General features: G+C 47.0%; 1 protein-coding gene across 1 annotated transcript in view; it reads left to right on the top strand.

The window, feature by feature from the left end:
* The first annotated feature begins 740 nt into the window (after nucleotides 1–740).
* The window catches only part of STUM (stum, mechanosensory transduction mediator homolog), an 81,101-nt gene continuing 60,885 nt past the window's right edge, over nucleotides 741–20,956 (top strand). Inside the window, exon 1 of the mRNA XM_073671838.1 lies at nucleotides 741–1,081. Within this exon, the coding sequence (XP_073527939.1) occupies nucleotides 919–1,081 (163 nt within the window). The 5' untranslated portion in view covers nucleotides 741–918. The remainder of the gene's footprint in view (nucleotides 1,082–20,956) is intronic.

Below are 20,956 nucleotides of genomic sequence, written 5' to 3'. Positions count from 1 at the left end.
GTAGTAGTACTCATGTTGCACATGTTGGGGGTAGTAGTAGTCATGTTGCACATGTTGGTGGTAGTACTAGTCATGTTGCACATGTTGGGGGTAGTAGTAGTTATGTTGCACATGTTGGGGATCGTAGTAGTCATGTTGCACATGTTGGGGGTAGTAGAAATCATGTTGCACATGTTGGGGGTAGTAGTAGTCATGTTGCACATGTTGGGGTAGTAGTAGTCATGCTGCACGTAGTAGTAGTCATGTTGCACATGTTGGGGATAGTAGTAGTCATGTTGCACATGTTGGGGGTAGTAGTAGTTATGTTGCACTTGTTGAGGATAGTAGTAGTCATGTTGCACATGTTTGGGGTAGTAGTAGTAGTATTGTTGCACATGTTGAGGATAGTGGTAGTTATGTTGCACATATTGGGGGTAGTAGCAGTCTTGTTGCACATGATGAGGATAGTAGTAGTCATGTTGCACATATTGGGGATAGTAGTAGTCATGTTGCACATATTGGGGGTAGTAGTAGTCATGTTGCAGATGTTGGGGCTAGTAGTAGTCATGCTGCACATGTTGGGAGTAGTAGTAGTCATGTTGCACATGTTGGGGATAGTAGTAGTAGTCATGCTGCACATGTTGGGAGTAGTAGTAGTCATGTTGCACATGTTGGGAGTAGTAGTAGTCATGCTGCACCTGTTGGGAGTAGTAGAAGTCATGTTCCACATGTTGGGGGTTGTAGTCATGTCGGTGTGCGAAGCTGCGTTCTCACCACCAGGATTGAGGGAGGAGGAGGAGGGAGAACAGAGGCAGCAGAGGAGGAGGAGAAAGGAGAGAGACAGGAGACTCTTCCCTGCACTCTGTCGCCATCTGACCCCACAACCCTCCTCCAACTTCAGGGACTCACATCTGATCGGAGTGTACAGAGCCAGGGAGCATGGATGTCAAGGAAGGGGACACCATAGAGAAGGGCACCGCAGCCAGTGGGGTGGTCGTACAAGTGCGAGAGAAGAAGGGACCCCTCCGAGCTGCAATCCCCTACATGCCTTTCCCGGTGGCTGTCATCTGCCTCTTCCTTAATACTTTTGTACCAGGGCTGGGTAAGTGTCTGTCTGCTCTGCTCTGGGGGGCACTGCCCGGCTGGTGGTCAGGAGCCCGGCATCTGCTGCTCATGGCTCTCACTTTCCCACCTGTTATCTGGAAAGTTTATTTCAATGTGAAATCCGTGTTTATTCCAATGTTTACTAATAGAATGTAACAATCTGCTGTCACTGAGAGAAGCTCCCTGATAACAGAACACCAGTGATACATTGTAGCAAACTCATACCTATAGTACTGACACAATGTAACTGACACAATCTAACTGATACAATGTAACGGATACGATGTAGCACACTGATATATCTGATACACTGTAACATATATCTGATATAGTGTAGCTCATTGATACTATTATATGATGGATACAATGTAACACTGATAGTTTGTAGCACACTGATAGACATATCATACATACTGATACTCAGTAGTATATCCATATTCTAAATACACAATACAATGTAACGATTATATTTCTGATACAACATATCCCACTGATATAATGTAACAGACTCCTACTGTGATGTTGTTACATACTAGACCTCTCTTCTCACTGATACAATATTAGCACATATACTTTTATATCATTCACAACAATCTCACTCAATGCTCCTAAGACAAGTATTGCCGACATTACAACAAAGTAGCCCCAAATCATAAGAGACATGCTGGACAGCCCAGAGATATGGCAGGTACCCCAGGGATGCATATACTACAGGATGAGAACTGAGCATTACTACTGCTGATACAATGTAATACAATGTTATTCTGATATCATCCATGTGGAACAGCATCAATATCACACACTGACACAATATCACACACTGACACAATATGACACACTGACACAATGTCTCATACACATATCCTGATACAATGTCTCACACTGATATACACACACTGGACTTCATTAACAACTGTGTATAGTCAAGACAACAGACATGACTGAAGACCAAGGCTATGTGCACACATTAAGTATTTGGTGTAGAAATATTTCTGCATCTCTTGGCAGGAAAAACACAACCTAAAATAAGCCTTTTTGATGTATTTTGTTGGGTTTTTTACATGCCTTTTTATAGTGAAGATTCTCCCCCGCTCATTAGTATCGGGTGAAATCTACAGCAAAAACGCTGAATGAATTGACGAGCTGCAAATATAAATCTGCAAGGCACAAATAAGCAACGTGTGTATGAGACTTCAGGAATCTCATTCACTTTGTTGGAACTAGGAAATCCCTCAGGATTTGTGACAAATCTGAGCAAAAAAAAAGGAGACAAAAATGCAGAAAATCTGCAACATGTGCACAGGCCCTAATACAGTGTAGCAATCTGGTATGACTGATGCTATGTGGCAGGATACAAGGCTACACACATCTCTATTAATAAGACTGATTCAGCTTTCACACATTACACAGTGATACAGATTATATTAATATTGTTACTGAATAGATGGTGACAATGTAGCGCAGATTTCTCTGATATTAGTTACACTGCCCACAACATACTGGAGCAGTCAGCAACTACTCTTCCCAGCTCAGCTACGCACATGTACGCTCAGCCACACACATGTACGCTCAGCTACACACATGTACGCTCAGCCACGCACATGTACACTCAGCCACGCACATGTACGCTCAGCTACGCACATGTACGCTCAGCTACGCACATGTACGCTCAGCCACACACATGTACGCTCAGCCACACACATGTACGCTCAGCTACACACATGTACGCTCAGCCACGCACATGTACGCTCAGCTACGCACATGTACGCTCAGCCACACACATGTACGCTCAGCCACACACATGTACGCTCAGCCACGCACATGTACGCTCAGCCACGCACATGTACGCTCAGCTACGCACATGTACGCTCAGCCACGCACATGTACGCTCAGCCACACACATCTACGCTCAGCCACACACATGTACGCTCAGCCACACACATGTACGCTCAGCCACACACATGTACGCTCAGCTACACACATGTACGCTCAGCCACACACATGTACGCTCAGCCACACACATGTACGCTCAGCTACACACATGCACGCTCAGCTACACACATGTACGCTCAGCCACACACATGTACGCTCAGCCACACACATGTACGCTCAGCCACACACATGTACGCTCAGCTACACACATGCACACTCAGCTACACACATGTACGCCCAACCACACACATGTACGCTCAGCCACACACATGCACGCTCAGCCACACACATGTACGCTCAGCTACACACATGTACGCTCAGCTACACACATGCACGCTCAGCTACACACATGTACGCCCAACCACACACATGTACGCTCAGCCACACACATGCACGCTCAGCTACACACATGTACGCTCAGCTACACACATGTACGCTCAGCTACACACATGTACGCCCAACCACACACATGTACGCTCAGCCACATACATGTACGCTCTGCCACACACATGTACGCTCAGCCACACACATGCACGCTCAGTTACACACATGCATGCTCAGCTACATACATGCATGCTCAGCTACACAGATGCACGCTCAGCTACACACATGCACGCTCAGCTACACACATGTACGCACAACCACACACATGTACACTCAGCCACACACATGTACGTTCAGCCACACACATGTATGCTCAGCCACACACATGTACGTTCAGCTACACACATGCACACTCAGCTACACACATGTACGCCCAACCACACACATGTACGCTCAGCCACACACATGCACGCTCAGCTACACACATGTACGCCCAACCACACACATGTACGCTCAGCCACACACATGTACGCTCAGCCACACACATGTACGCTCCGCCACACACATGTACGCTCAGCCACACACATGCACGCTCAGTTACACACATGCACGCTCAGCTACACACATGCATGCTCAGCTACACACATGCATGCTCAGCTACACAGATGCACGCTCAGCTACACAGATGCACGCTCAGCTACACACATGCACGCTCAGCTACACACATGTACGCCCAACCACACACATGTACGCTCAGCCACACACATGTACGCTCAGCCACACACATGCACGCTCAGCTACACACATGCACGCTCAGCTACACACATGCATGCTCAGCTACACACATGCACGCTCAGTTACACACATGCACGCTCAGCTACACACATGTACGCTCAGCCACACACATGTACGCTCAGCCACACACATGTACGCTCAGCTACACACATGCATGCTCAGCTACACACATGTACGCCCAACCACACACATGTACGCTCAGCCACACACATGCACGCTCAGCTACACACATGTACGCTCAGCTACACACATGTACGCCCAACCACACACATGTACGCTCAGCCACATACATGTACGCTCTGCCACACACATGTACGCTCAGCCACACACATGCACGCTCAGTTACACACATGCACGCTCAGCTACATACATGCATGCTCAGCTACACAGATGCACGCTCAGCTACACACATGCACGCTCAGCTACACACATGTACGCACAACCACACACATGTACACTCAGCCACACACATGTACGTTCAGCCACACACATGTATGCTCAGCCACACACATGTACGTTCAGCTACACACATGCACACTCAGCTACACACATGTACGCCCAACCACACACATGTACGCTCAGCCACACACATGCACGCTCAGCTACACACATGTACGCCCAACCACACACATGTACGCTCAGCCACACACATGTACGCTCAGCCACACACATGTACGCTCCGCCACACACATGTACGCTCAGCCACACACATGCACGCTCAGTTACACACATGCACGCTCAGCTACACACATGCATGCTCAGCTACACACATGCATGCTCAGCTACACAGATGCACGCTCAGCTACACAGATGCACGCTCAGCTACACACATGCACGCTCAGCTACACACATGTACGCCCAACCACACACATGTACGCTCAGCCACACACATGTACGCTCAGCCACACACATGCACGCTCAGCTACACACATGCATGCTCAGCTACACACATGCACGCTCAGTTACACACATGCACGCTCAGCTACACACATGTACGCTCAGCCACACACATGTACGCTCAGCCACACACATGTACGCTCAGCTACACACATGCACGCTCAGCTACACACATGGACGCTCAGCTACACACATGCATGCTCAGTCATACACCTGCATGCTCAGTGACAAATATGCACGCTCAACTACACACATGTACGCTCAAATACACACATGTACGCTCAGCTTCACACATGCACCCTCAGCTGCACATATGCACTCAGCTACACACATGAATGCTCAGCTATATACATGCAAGCTCAATTACACACATGCATGCTCAGCTACACACATGCACTCTCAACTACACACATGCTTGCTCAGCTACACACATGCACTCTCAACTACACACATGCTCACTCAGCTACACACATGCATGCTCAGCTACACACATGCACTCTCAACTACACACATGCTCGCTCAGCTACACACATGCTCACTCAGCTACACACATGCACGCTCGGCTACACACGTGTACGCTCAGCTACACACATGCACCCTTAGCTACACACATCCACTCTCAGCTACACACATCCACTCTCAGCTACACACATGCACCCTCAGCTACACAAATGCACGCTCAGCTACACACATGTACACTCAACTACACACATGCATGCTCAGCCATACACCTGCATGCTCAGTGACAAATATGAACGCTCAACTACACACATGTACGCTGTAATACACACATGTACGCACAGCTACACACATGCACCCTCAGCTGCACATATGCACTCATCTACACACATGCATGCTCAGCTATACACATGCATGCTCAATTACACACATGCACGCTCAGCTACACACATGCACGCTCAGCTACACACATCCACTCTCAGCTACACACATCCACTCTCAGCTACACACATCCACTCTCAGCTACACACATGCACACTCAGCTACACACATGCACCCTCAGCTACACAAATGCACGCTTAGCTACACACATCCACTCTCAGCTACACAAATGCACGCTCAGCTACACACATCCACTCTCAGCTACACACATGCACACTCAGCTACACACATGCACCCTCAGCTACACAAATGCACGCTCAGCTACACACATGCACACTCAGCTACACACATGCACCCTCAGCTACACAAATGCACGCTCAGCTACACACATGTACACTCAACTACACACATGCATGCGCAGCCATACACCTGCATGCTCAGTGACAAATATGAACGCTCAACTACACACATGTACGCTTAAATACACACATGTACGCACAGCTACACACATGCACCCTCAGCTGCACATATGCACTCATCTACACACATGCATGCTCAGCTATACACATGCATGCTCAATTACACACATGCAAGCTCAGCTACACACATGCACGCTCAGCTACACACATGCACGCTCAGCTACACACATGCACGCTCAGCTACACACATCCACTCTCAGCTACACACATCCACTCTCAGCTACACACATGCACACTCAGCTACACACATCCACTCTCAGCTACACACATCCACTCTCAGCTACACACATGCACACTCAGCTACACACATGCACCCTCAGCTACACAAATGCACGCTTAGCTACACACATCCACTCTCAGCTACACAAATGCACGCCCAGCTACACACATCCACTCTCAGCTACACACATCCACTCTCAGCTACACACATGCACCCTCAGCTACACAAATGCACGCTCAGCTACACACATGCACACTCAGCTACACACATGCACGCTCAGCTACACAAATGCACACTCAGCTACACACATGCACCCTCAGCTACACAAATGCACGCTCAGCTACACACATGTACACTCAACTACACACATGCATGCGCAACCATACACCTGCATGCTCAGTGACAAATATGAACGCTCAACTACACACATGTACGCTTAAATACACACATGTACGCACAGCTACACACATGCACCCTCAGCTGCACATATGCACTCATCTACACACATGCATGCTCAGCTATACACATGCATGCTCAATTACACACATGCAAGCTCAGCTACACACATGCACGCCCAGCTACACACATGCACGCTCAGCTACACACATCCACTCTCAGCTACACACATCCACTCTCAGCTACACACATGCACACTCAGCTACACACATCCACTCTCAGCTACACACATCCACTCTCAGCTACACACATGCACACTCAGCTACACACATGCACCCTCAGCTACACAAATGCACGCTTAGCTACACACATCCACTCTCAGCTACACAAATGCACGCTCAGCTACACACATCCACTCTCAGCTACACACATCCACTCTCAGCTACACACATGCACCCTCAGCTACACAAATGCACGCTCAGCTACACACATCCACTCTCAGCTACACACATGCACACTCAGCTACACACATGCACGCTCAGCTACACAAATGCACACTCAGCTACACACATGCACACTCAGCTACACAAATGCACCCTCAGCTACACAAAAGGACACTCAGCTACACACATGCACACTCAGCTACACAAATGCACCCTCAGCTACACAAAAGGACACTCAGCTGCACACATGCAACCTCAGCATGCAGATACTTTCAATGAGGAGGGCAGAATAAGCTGTTGCCAGAGGAGTCCACTGGGAATAAATGACTGAGCATGTTGAAATATAACACGCCTGGAGATTCTTTCCTCAACATCTGCTGTGAAGGAAGGATCAGGACATCCCTACACACGGATACCCTGATATCACTGATACAATGTCACACACAGAGATAAAATGTCACACATTGGCACAATTTCACACAATCATGCAATGTCTCATACTGACCCTATGCCACTCACTAATACAATACTAATACACTAATGCAATATCACACACTGACACAATGTCAAGCACATTGATTCAACATCACACACAAACACAATGTCTCACACTGATACAATGTTACACACCGATGTATTGTCACACACACTGATACAATATCACACACTGATACAATGTCACTCACTGATACAATGTCACATACAATGTCACTCACTGATACAATGTCGCACACAATGTCACACACTGATACAATGTCACACACTGACACAATGTTTCACACTGACACAATGTCACACACAATTACACAATGTGACACACTGATACAATGTCACACTGACATAATGTCTCACACTGACACAATGTCACACACAATGACACGTCTCACACTGATACAATGTCACACACAATGACACAATGTCGCACACTGACACAATGTCACACACAATGGCACAATGTCACACCCGGATATAATGTATACATGATACTGATAACACTGATACATTGTATCACTTTTCCTTCAGTTAATAAATAAGACATTAATCATCTAGAAGAAATATTTGGAACAGACTGAGGATCCAGGAGATGAAGTGTTAAGTAGTTTTCCGCTTTGTGATCAGATTAATAATCCCGTATTCCTCGGCGTTTTCCATCCCGGGAGCACTGACAGCACAACTATTGAATGAAGAATTTTACTAATCAGCTCCCAATCTGAAGGGACGGAGGGACTTTACCCCTGATGAATGGCCGCCGCGTCCCGGACACATTCAGCTCATTACACCTGACAAGAGATCAGCGGCGCAGCCATTACTTATTGATGCTGAACGTGTAATCAGCCGGGATTATCTGTATGGATGAAGTGTCTGATCCGGTGCTGTGTGTACGGCATTAATATATAAACAGTATAAGCAGCGCACACAGCTGGATCCAGCGGCGCCTCCTGCCTATAAATGGTGATATTACTGCCGGGATTCGGGGGCTTCACAGAACTGGTGCTGAAGAGCAGCATCCATATATGACTCGCGGGTAACTGCAGGGGGGGAGCTGGGTCACTGCTCCTTTAAGATTCCTATGGAAGTAACTATGGTTATTTATAAAGACACAGCTGCTGCAGAACCTCCTAATTGTCATAATATTACGGTTTGCATTGCTATTCTCATTACTAGGGAAGATGATGGTTTTTCTTGTACACTATGTATATCATTAATGGTTGCTGTTTCGGGGCACCACCTCTGGGACCCCCATATAACCATATTTGCTCAGATCAGGCAATTACAAGCTCGCTCTCCATTCAAGTCAATGGGATTTTCAGAAACTATCGGGTAAATTCTTGGATCCCCATCTATCTCTTTCCCTGGTGTGCATGGGCAAACTTAAAGGGGGTCACCACAAATCCCCCCTCTAAGTAGTTCTGGAATGACTTAGATGAATGAAAACCATTTTTTTTTAAATTTTGCAGTCACTAAGGGAAGCTCACTGCTAGGGATGAGCAGACCCGGGGAAGTTCAGGTTCTGGTATCCAATCCGAACTTTAGTCCAAAGTTCAGTTTGGGTACCAGTACTGTACCCAAACTTGAACCCAAACCCCATTGAAAACAATGGAGAGCCGAACTTTGGAACTGGAAAATTCTCTCTCTCGTCCCGACAATAAAACAGACTTCCGGGAGAAGTCCGTGCTCGAAGTTTTCAACCGAACACATCTCTACTCACCAGATAAAATTGCAAAAAGCTTCTAAAAACAAGCAACTTTGTAATTTACTTCTTATTAAAAATGTCCTTCCTCAAGATTGGAAGTAATTTTAATTTTATAGTTTACTACTTGTTACTAAGGTTACCGACCACCCTCTGCAGTCTGTCAGTGGTGGCCAGTCCCCTAGGCAAGGAGCGCAGCACTTACAAGCTGTTTGACATAGAGTTTGGAAAGTGCTGCTCTGAAGCTGGCCAGATCATAGCATACCAGACCAGACCACTTCCAGACCAGCGATGTTCTATCAATCATGTGACCTTGTTATGTCTCATGAGCGCTGCAGCCTATCAGCAGCCACTGATTGACTGCACCGGTCCGGGAGGAGAGTATATGTTTTTTTTTTATTTTATAATACATGTAGATAAATAGAGGGTGGAGGAGGATTATTCTGTCCTGTGTCATGGACAATCTTAGAAACCCCCTTTAAAAAAAATCCTGCTCTGCCATAATAAATTCAGAAAGGCTAATAGGGCATGCTGAGACTAGTAGTGTCATGAGTGTGGATGTAGAGGTAGACAGCAATGGATAGGGCACAGGTTGCCTTTTGCAGCCTTTCTGGCTGAGCAGATTGCAGATCTCTCGTCAGTTCTAAAAATGACATTTGGAGTTGGCAGAGAGCAGAAGTCGGTGGGGGAATGAGCGCACGCGATAGAAAGTGTCAGGGAAGACGCTCGGCACTAGGTAGTGATTCCATGCGGCAGCTTTTCTACTGCCATCGTCATTACACTGGTATGAATAGACGAAAATTAAGGGAGCGGAGAAAAAGCCAGAAATTGTGAAAGTAAATGGTCAAGAAACTTTTCATAGATCACTAGTAAAAGCAAATATGACAAACTTTGTAGTATATCAGAAAAAATTGCCTCTTTCTCCACTTATGAGCCACGTCTTCCCCTCCCTCCTGCTTCCTAAACTCATCATTCGCTCTGAAAAAACGTAAAAATCCATAGTGATCAAAATAGATGGGAAAAAAGACACTGGCATTTCACTTAGGGGTCATGTTACAGCTGCCTATTAAAGTCAATGGGAAACGGGAGTAGAAGGGAGTAGCAGAGTAGCACAGGCAGAGAAACACATAGAGATGGAGCTACTGCTTTCTATTAAGTGTTTTATCTCACCCTAGTGCTGGATTTGCTTCTACACTGCTCAATACTGATGTATATTGTCCTCAATGCTGCTTTTGCTTTTGTCTATGTACTAAATAAGGGATTAAGAGCAGAGATCTTTCATGTGTGTTCTGTGTAAGGGAGACATCATAACAGCTAGTAAGTGTTTTATCTCACTCCATTGTTTGGAATCACAGTTACACTGCTCAGTACTTTTGTATAATGTCCTCCATGCTGGTGCTGCTGCTGAACATGTGTTGCACAGAGAAAGGAGATCAGGAATCCCTCATGTCTGTGGGTGTTGTGTATAAGAGGCATCTAATGGAAAACTTGTGAAACATGCAAGTTATATAATGGCCAGAAATTGTATTATTCATCATATACACATACACACACACACACACACACACACACACATACATGGCAGCTTATTCTAAAAAGCAAGTCTGAAATAGCAGGTTTGCTTTGAAACTTATGCTCACCTTGAACAATGATATAAATTATACAGTTTACCACTAGAGGGAGCTCAGGTTACTAATGTTTTAGTGTAATCTCCAATGTGTGAGTTGTATGCAGTAAACTAGTGAGCTCCCTCTAGTGGTGGCTGCAGGTAACGCAATTTTTATAATTAAATTTTAAGTCTATGCCTGGGATTTGGAGCTCTGTATCATTAAACCAAAGCTATCACTGCTATAAAAATATATTAGGAAATTAAGAAACACAGAGTTTGGATCTATTTAGATGAAGAATCAAAGACTAAGGTTTTCTAGCAGTGGTGGACTTTTATGGGACAAACCCTTGAATATTAAAGCTGTTCAATATTTGGCGCTGATTAGCTCCTCATTAGGTCTTTATGGTGATCTGTGCGCCATTTTTCTGCTAGAGGAACTTTAAAAAAAACATGTTTGTTTTTGCCCCATTTGTAAAAGTGTGATTTATTGAAAAAAAAATTCTTATATGGTGATATAAGAAAAAAAAATGCAAGAATTGCAGTTTTCTTATGCTTCTACTCCTCCCTAAAAATTTGTAAGAAAATAAAGCTATCAAAATTTTATATCTGCCCCCAAAAAAGTATCAATGAAAAAAGATGAAAACGCTTTCCAGGATGAAATATGCTTTCACACAACTTCTTCAAAGGGAAAATAGAAAAGTCTCGGAAAATCCCACATTTCTTTTTACTACTTAAATAAAAAAAAGTTATAAGTTTGGTATCGCCATAATCGTATAGACCCAGAGAAACATATTACCGAGTCATTTTTACCGCACGATGAACATCGTAGAAAGAAAACCCTAAAAACAATGGCAAAATTGCTTTTTTTTTCTGGGATTTGACCACACCTAGAATTTTTTCCCCCTAATTTTTAGCACATTATATGGTAAAGTGAATGGTGTCAGTCAAATTCTACAACTCGTCCCGCCAAAAACCGAGCCCTCATATGACTAAATAAAAAAAAGTTAGGGGCTCCTGGAAGAAGGGGAGGAAAAAACGTAAACACAAAAATGAAAAATCGCCTGGCCAGGAAGGGGTTAACAATAGACTCCGTAGGACCCCCTTTAATTGTAGACATTTTAGATTCCCTTTAATTATAGAGCTTATAGACCCCCTTTAGTTAAAGACTCCGTGGACCCCCTCTAATTATCCATGGTTCCCCCATAAATGGCCGCCTCAGTGTTCAGATGTTTTCATCCACTGTGAGGAGCCGTGAGCAGCACCACGTTCCTCCTCAGTGTTCAGGTGTTTCCATCCTCTGTGAGGAGCCATGAGCAGCACCACTTTCCTCCTCAGTGTTCAGGTGTTTCCATCCTCTGTGAGGAGCCATGAGCAGCACCACTTTCCTCCTCAGTGTTCAGGTGTTTCCATCCTCTGTGAGGAGCCATGGGCAGCACCACTTTCCTCATCAGTGTTCAGGTGTTTCCATCCTCTGTGAGGAGCCATGAGCAGCACCACTTTCCTCCTCAGTGTTCAGGTATTTCCATCCTCTGTGAGGAGCCGTGAGCAGCACCACGTTCCTCCTCAGTGTTCAGGTGTTTCCATCCTCTGTGAGGAGCCATGAGCAGCACCACTTTCCTCCTCAGTGTTCAGGTGTTTCCATCCTCTGTGAGGAGCCATGAGCAGCACCACTTTCCTCCTCAGTGTTCAGGTGTTTCCATCCTCTGTGAGGAGCCGTGAGCAGCACCACGTTCCTCCTCAGTGTTCAGGTGTTTCCATCCTCTGTGAGGAGCCATGAGCAGCATCACTTTCCTCCTCAGTGTTCAGATGTTTCCATCCTCTGTGAGGAGCCTTGAGCAGCACTACGTTCCTCCTCAGTGTTCAGGTGTTTCCATCCTCTGTGAGGAGCCGTGAGCAGCACCACGTTCCTCCTCAGAGTTCAGGTGTTTCCATCCTCTGTGAGGAGCCATGAGCAGCACCACTTTCCTCCTCAGTGTTCAGGTGTTTCCATCCTCTGTGAGGAGCCGTGAGCAGCACCACGTTCCTCCTCAGTGTTCAGGTGTTTCCATCCTCTGTGAGGAGCCGTGAGCAGCACCACTTTCTTCCTCAGTGTTCAGGTGTTTCCATCCTCTGTGAGGAGCCGTGAGCAGCACCACGTTCCTCCTCAGTGTTCAGGTGTTTCCATCCTCTGTGAGGAGCCATGAGCAGCACCACTTTCCTCCTCAGTGTTCAGGTGTTTCCATCCTCTGTGAGGAGCCTTGAGCAGCACTACGTTCCTCCTCAGTGTTCAGGTGTTTCCATCCTCTGTGAGGAGCCGTGAGCAGCACCACGTTCCTCCTCAGAGTTCAGGTGTTTCCATCTTCTGTGAGGAGCCGTGAGCAGCACCACGTTCCTCCTCAGTGTTCAGGTGTTTCCATCCTCTGTGAGGAGCCATGAGCAGCATCACTTTCCTCCTCAGTGTTCAGGTGTTTCCATCCTCTGTGAGGAGCCTTGAGCAGCACTACGTTCCTCCTCAGTGTTCAGGTGTTTCCATCCTCTGTGAGGAGCCGTGAGCAGCACCACGTTCCTCCTCAGAGTTCAGGTGTTTCCATCCTCTGTGAGGAGCCGTGAGCAGCACCACTTTCCTCCTCAGTGTTCAGGTGTTTCCATCCTCTGTGAGGAGCCGTGAGCAGCACCACGTTCCTCCTCAGTGTTCAGGTGTTTCCATCCTCTGTGAGGAGCCATGAGCAGCATCACTTTCCTCCTCAGTGTTCAGGTGTTTCCATCCTCTGTGAGGAGCCTTGAGCAGCACTACGTTCCTCCTCAGTGTTCAGGTGTTTCCATCCTCTGTGAGGAGCCGTGAGCAGCACCACGTTCCTCCTCAGAGTTCAGGTGTTTCCATCCTCTGTGAGGAGCCATGAGCAGCACCACTTTCCTCCTCAGTGTTCAGGTGTTTCCATCCTCTGTGAGGAGCCGTGAGCAGCACCACGTTCCTCCTCAGTGTTCAGGTGTTTCCACCCTCTGTGAGGAGCCGTGAGCAGCACCACTTTCTTCCTCAGTGTTCAGGTGTTTCCATCCTCTGTGAGGAGCCGTGAGCAGCACCACTTTCCTCCTCAGTGTTCAGGTGTTTCCATCCTCTGTGAGGAGCCGTGAGCAGCACAACGTTCCTCCTGTCACATTTTTATTCTCTTTTTTTACACTTTCACGGCCGCTGTCAGCCTCTGGAAATCTCCATTCAGATTGTTTGAGACAAGGGAGCGCAACCATTCACTTCCAGAGGAGACTTTGCGAGAATTATAGCGGGCGGAGAGTGAGGATGTAATCTGTTCAGACGGATCTGTAAATTTCCTATTTATTCATTATTTACAGGATTTTCTCTGTGAAAGAGGAGAAATATCTACAGCAAAAGCGTTCGTTCTATCATGTAAAGGGAACAGCCGAGAGGGAAAAAAGCAAATATACTAAAGTAAAAAAAAAGAAACAATAATGCTGCGGATAGATAGAATGGCTTGCGAAAGTATTCACCCCTTTGGCATTTTTTCGTGTTTTGCTACCTCACAACCTGGAATTTCCCTGTTTTTTTTTGAGGGTTTGCATCAGTCCATGTAAAGAACATGCTTACAACTGTGAACATTTGGTTTTCTTTTTATTGTGAAGCAAACAACAAATAGGACAAAATAATTGAAAACGTCAGTGTGCATAACTATTCACCCCCTAAATTCAGTACTTTGTAGAGCCTCCTTTTGTGGCAATTAGAGCTGCAAGTCGCTTTGGATAAGCCTCTTATGAGCTTTCCACATCTTGCCACTGGGATTGTTGCCCATTCCTCAAGGAAAAACTGCTCCAGCTCCTTCAGGTTAGATGATTTCCTCTGGTGAACAGCAATTTTCAATTCTGACCACAGTTTCTCAATTGGATTAAGGTCTGGGCTGTGACTCAGCCACTCTAGAACATTTACATGTTTCCCCTTACACCACTCGAGTGTTGCTCTAGCAGTATGTAGTGATGAGCGAGCATGCTCGCTACTGCTCAGTGCTCGCCCGAGCATCTCACTGCTCGAGATGCTCGGCGCTCGCCGAGTATTTCCGGGGTTGCTCGGCGGGAGCTCGGGTCTCCTCCCTGCAAGTTTGGCGCTCTTTAGCGCTCAAATTCAGCCATTTGTAGTGAGCGTGGAAGATATTGTCCTCCATTTTAAATGGGCAACGCACGTGGCAAGGGATGGGGAACTGGACGTGATGGTGATGATGGTGCATGCAGAGGCCGAGGCCGTGGGCAAGCTGAAATTGGGCCACAACAAACACCCACATCTTCTCGCCCGACCTTCCTGTCCCAATTCCTAGGGGACTGCAGCACTCCACTATTGAACACAGAGCAGTGTCAAAATTTTGTTGATTGGATAGCAGGTAATGCTTCCAGTCACTTTGCCACCACCACCACTACCACCCTGTCTTCCACATGGTCAAGTCTAAGTAGCCGTGAGTCTGGACTGCATATTCCTCACCCTGATCCTCCTTCCTCCCACCATGCCGAGTGCCGGAGACAACTGATCGCCCACTTGGACACTCCGAAGAGCTGTTCACTTTTCCATTAATAGATTCGGGCCTCTCGCCCGGTCCACTTGCAGCTAGGCAAGAGGAGATCGCATGTAGTGATGCCCAAATATTTGAGCAGCCACGGTCACATGAAGGCGACAGTGGAAAAGTGTCACAAGAGGTGGACGATAATGAGACACAATTGCCAGAAAGTCAGGAGGAGGACCAGGCTGCGGAAGTGGAAGACAAGGTGGTGGATGATATAGTAACTGACCCAACTTGGCAGGAGGACATGCAGAACGAGGACAGCAGCACACAGAGGGAAGAAGGCAGAGCACCCCAGCAGGCAGTAAGAAACCGTGTGGTGGCCGCAGACAGAAGGCAGGCAACCGTTCCCCGTAACACCAACATGAAGGAAGTTGCCAGTACAACTGTTAGGTCTACCCGAGTCTGGTTGTTTTTTAAAGACTCTGCCGATAACCCCAAAAAGGGCATTTGCACCACCTGCCAGGCCAGCATCAGCAGGGGTGGCAAAACTAGCAGCCTGACCACCACCCGCATGATCAGACAGATGGCAGCAAAGCACCAGACTTTGTGGGCCGAACCCCAGGGTCCAGGAACAGTGTCTGCGGGTTGCACCACTGCCTCTTCCGCTGTTGTGCATGCAAGCCAATCCCCTGTCCATGGTGCATGTGAAGATGCCTCCTGCCCCGCACCTGTCGTTGCACACTCTCAAGTAGCACCATCAGAAAGCACGTCCTTGTCCCAGCGCAGCGTTCAGTTGTCCATGCCCCAGTCCATAGAACGCAAGCGCAAATACACAGCCAACGCCCCACAGGCCACACTACTAAATTCCCATATTTCACGACTGCTTGAGCTTGAAATGCTGCCTTTTAGGCTCGTGGAGACAGAAGCATTCCGCAATCTGATGGCAGCAGTCGTCCCTCGGTACTCGGTCCCCAGCCGCCACTATTTCTCCCGGTGTGCCATCCCCGCATTACACAAGCACGTGTCCCAAAACATTATCCGTGCCCTCAACAACGCAGTTACCGGGAAAGTCCACTTAACCACGGACACGTGGACAAGTGCTTGTGAGCAGGGATAGTACATCTCGCTGACGGCACACTGGGTTAACATAGTGGAAGCTGGGACCAAGTCGGACCTTGGGACGGAACACGTCCTCCTGACTGCGGGCCCTAGGTCAATCAGGGTTGCCCCACAGTCTACAGCTCCTGCACCTCATCCTCCTCAGCCTCCTCCTCCTCTTCAGCTTCCATCTCCGAAATGACCACATCAGTCACAAGCTGGAAGCACTGCAGCACTGCCTCGGCCAAGCGGCAACAGGCTGTGCTGAACCTAATATGCTTAGGTGACAAACCGGTGAAAAGTTGTGGACAGCTCTGAAAGAGCAGGCAGATCTGTGGCTCACACCGCTGAACCTACAGCCAGGCATGGTCGTGTGTGACAATGGCCGGAACCTGGTGGCGGCTCTGAGGCGAGGCGAGCTCACACACGTACCATGCCTTGCCATGTGCTTAACCTCGTGGTTCAGTGGTTTCTCAAATCCTACCAGGAGCTGCCGGATCTGCTTGTTAAAGTACGCCGCCTGTGTGCCCATTTTAGAAAGTCAACTACAGCTTCCGGCGCCCTTGCCGTGTTTCAGCAGCGTTTGCAGCTTCCGGCTCACAGACTGGTGTGTGATGTCCCCACGCATTGGAACTCTACACTGCAGATGTTGGGAAGGATTTGTGAGCAGAAGAGGGAAGTTGTTGAGTACCAGCATCAACAAGGCCGTCGGTATTCAGTTCAGACTCCACACATAAGACCTCAGGAGTGGACATGGATGTCAGACATATGTACCATCCTCCAAAACTTTGAGGGCTCCACCAAGATGGTGAGCGGCGATGACACCATAATTAGCATCACCATCCCGCTTCTCTGTCTTCTGAAATGCTCTCTGCTCACAATCAAAGAGGATGCATTGCAGGCGGAGCACGATGAGATGGAGCAAGGAACCATACAGGGTGATTACACACAGCCCAGCCTCATCTCATCCCAACGTGGATTGGGTGACAATGAGGAAGAGGAGGAGGAAGAACAGGAGCTAGTTTCATGTGCTATAGACGGTACTATCTGCACAACTGTCATACCGTCTGTTCAGCGTGGATGGCCAGAGGACAGAGAGGTGGAGGGGAGCATGGTCAGTCATCCTCTTGGTGCGGACACGGAAGTCTTGCCTGTTCGTAGTCTGGCACGCATGGCTGAGTTTATGTTACACTGCCTTTCCCATGACCCTCGCGTTCTCAAAATTTTGGATGACAGTCATTACTGGTTGGTGACACTTCTAGACCCATGCTACAAGGAGAACTTTATATCTCTTATTCCTGAGGCGGACAGGTCTACAAAAATGGGTCTGTACTAGAAGGCCCTTGTTGTGGAACTATTAAAAAAATTTCCATCTGAAAACGCTGGCGGCATAGGGCACAGTTCGTTGGACAACCAAGGAGTACAGGCGAGAGAGACACAACTCCAATCCAGCAGAGGCAGGGAAACACTGTCAAAGTTCTGGGAGAGTTTTCTCAGCCCCTTCCATCGCACAGGCCCTGAGACGCGGGGTATTCTCACAAGGAGTGCAAAGTTTAGGAAGATGCTGAGGGAGTTGAACTGGCTCTTGGAGGTTCTGGCCTGTCCTGCCGCCAGCGTTTTATCAGACCAGGTTTTTAGTGCCGCTGGTGGAATTATAACTGATAAACGCATCCACCTGTCAACTGAAAATGCTGACAGGCTGACTCTTATAAAAATGAACAAGGGCTGGATTGGGCCAGAATTCTCAACACCACTGCATTTTAGCAGCGTAGCATAAACTCAAATCCAGTGTCTTTTTTTGGGAGGTGTATTCCCATGCACCTCTTAACACCCACATATGGGTATATGCTTCCTGATTTTGGCTATTTGCTCTAGTCTGCCTCCTTCTCCTCATCCTCCACCACCATATCACCAGGGTGACCGTGGTCGGTGATGCAACACCCACATAAATTTTTTAAAGGGTGTTTATGATGCCCGTAAAAAAATATTTTCAATTTCCAAGGGGCATTGGAGTGCCTCCAAATTTTTGGCAACCCTTGCATTCACTGCATAGGCAAACACAATGGGAGACCCACTTCCTAATAATGGGAACATTGTTTTCAGGAAGCCCTCCTCTAAGTCTCTTCAAAGGGGTATTGGGGTGCGGCCAAATTTTCAAAGTGGTATTGGGGTGCGTCCAAATTTTGGGCAGCCCTGACACTCACTGCACACACAATAACAGTATAGGAGACCCACTCTTTAGTAATGGGAACAAGGGAACAATAAAACATAGCCGGCTGATGGCTCTCTAAGAATACTGAGGGCCAACTGCTGGCCCTTTAAAAATAGTAAAGGCCACCTGATGGCCCTATAAAAATAGGCTTTGTGACTTTCAGAGTCCCTCCTTCATAAATGAAACAGGATGTGTCTGATGATATCTCACGCAAGACATGGCCAGATAAGGTTGTAAAATGTTAAAATGACATTTCCCGGTGAATGCATTTGTCACGGTTGAAAGCAATGCAAAAGTGCAAAAATGCATCAAAAACGCTACGTGTGAACATAGCCCAAGGTGTGGAGGAGTGTTTTTGTTTATTTATTTTGCCTTATATACAAGTCATTACCCTGGAAAGGATGTTCCTTAACATATTTCCCAGGAAAATCCATTTTGGTTTCGTTTTTGTATGTTTTATTGTGAGTCCATAAAAGTGGCGTAATACTCTGACAACGTTGTTGACAGCAGTGATCTGGGGGTCAGAAATGCTTCCCTGAGTCTTCCCCATGCTGTTCCCATGTCATTTGAGCTCGGTTCCCATCGATTTGGGCAATTTTTAGGCCCTCTGCAGACCGCCGGGGGGAACCGCCTGAAAAATGCTGGAGTTTCCAATAAACTTACACTACCGTTCAAAAGTTTGGGGTCACCCAGACAATTTTGTGTTTTCCATGAAAACTCATACTTTTATTTATCAAATGAGTTGCAAAATGAATAGAAAATATAGTCCAGACATTGACAAGGTTAGAAATAATGATTTTTATTTGAAAGAATAATATTCTCCTTCAAACTTTGCTTTCGTCAAAGAATGCTCCCTTTGCAGCAATTCCAGCATTACAGACCTTTGGCTTCTAGCTGTTAGTTTGCGGAGGTAACCTTGAGAAATTTCACCCCATGCTTCCTGAAGCCTCTCCCATAAGTTGGATTGGCTTGATGGGCACTTTTTGCGTACCATACGGTCAAGCTGCTCCCACAACAGCTCAATGGGGTTGAGATCTGGTGACTGCGCTGGCCACTCCATTACAGATAGACTACCAGCTGCCTGCTTCTTCCCTAAATAGTTCATGCATAATTTGGAGGTGTGCTTTGGGTCATTGTCCGGTTGTAGGATGAAATTGGCTCCAATCAAGCGCTGTCCACAGGGTATGGCATGGCGTTGCAAAATGGAGTGATAGCCTTCCTTATTCAAAATCCCATTTACCTTGTACAAATCTCCCACTTTACCAGCACCAAAGCAACCCCAGACCATCACATTACCTCCACCATGCTTGACAGATGGCGTCAGGCACTCTTCCAGCTCTTTTCAGTTGTTCTGCGTCTCACAAATGTTCTTCTGTGTGATCCAAACACCTCAAATTTTGATTCTTTTGTCCATAAACCTTTTTTCCAATCTTCCTCTGTCCAATGTCTGTTTTCTTTTGCCCATATTAATCTATTCCTTTTATTAGCCAGTCTCAGATATGGCTTTTTTCTTTGCCACTTTGCCCTGAAGGCCAGCATCCCGGAGTCACCTCTTCACTGTAGACGTTGACACTGGCGTTTTGCGTGTACTATTTAATGAAGCTGCCAGTTGAGGATCTGCGAGGCGTCGATTTCTCACACTAGAGACTCTAATGTCCTTGTCTTGTTGCTCAGTTGTGCAGCGGGGCCTCCCACTTCTCTTTCTACTCTGGTTAGAGCCTGTTTGTGCTCTCCTCTGAAGGGAGTAGTACACACTGTTGTAGGAAATCTTCAGTTTCTTGGCAATTTCTCGCATGGAATAGCCTTCATTTTATAAGAACAAGAATAGACTGTCGAGTTTCACATGAAAGTTCTCTTTTTCTGGCCATTTTGCGAGTTTCATAGAACAAACAAATGTAATGCTCCAGATTCTCAACTAGCTCAAAGGAAGGTCAATTTTATAGCTTCTCAAATCAGACA

The sequence above is a fragment of the Phyllobates terribilis genome, unplaced genomic scaffold (genome assembly GCF_046119375.1).
Source record: "Phyllobates terribilis strain yellow unplaced genomic scaffold, ASM4611937v1 Scaffold_3__8_contigs__length_932513732, whole genome shotgun sequence".
Lineage (NCBI taxonomy): Eukaryota > Metazoa > Chordata > Amphibia > Anura > Dendrobatidae > Phyllobates > Phyllobates terribilis.
Note: the sequence above shows the minus strand (reverse complement) of the source record. Positions and strands in the feature narration are given on the sequence as shown.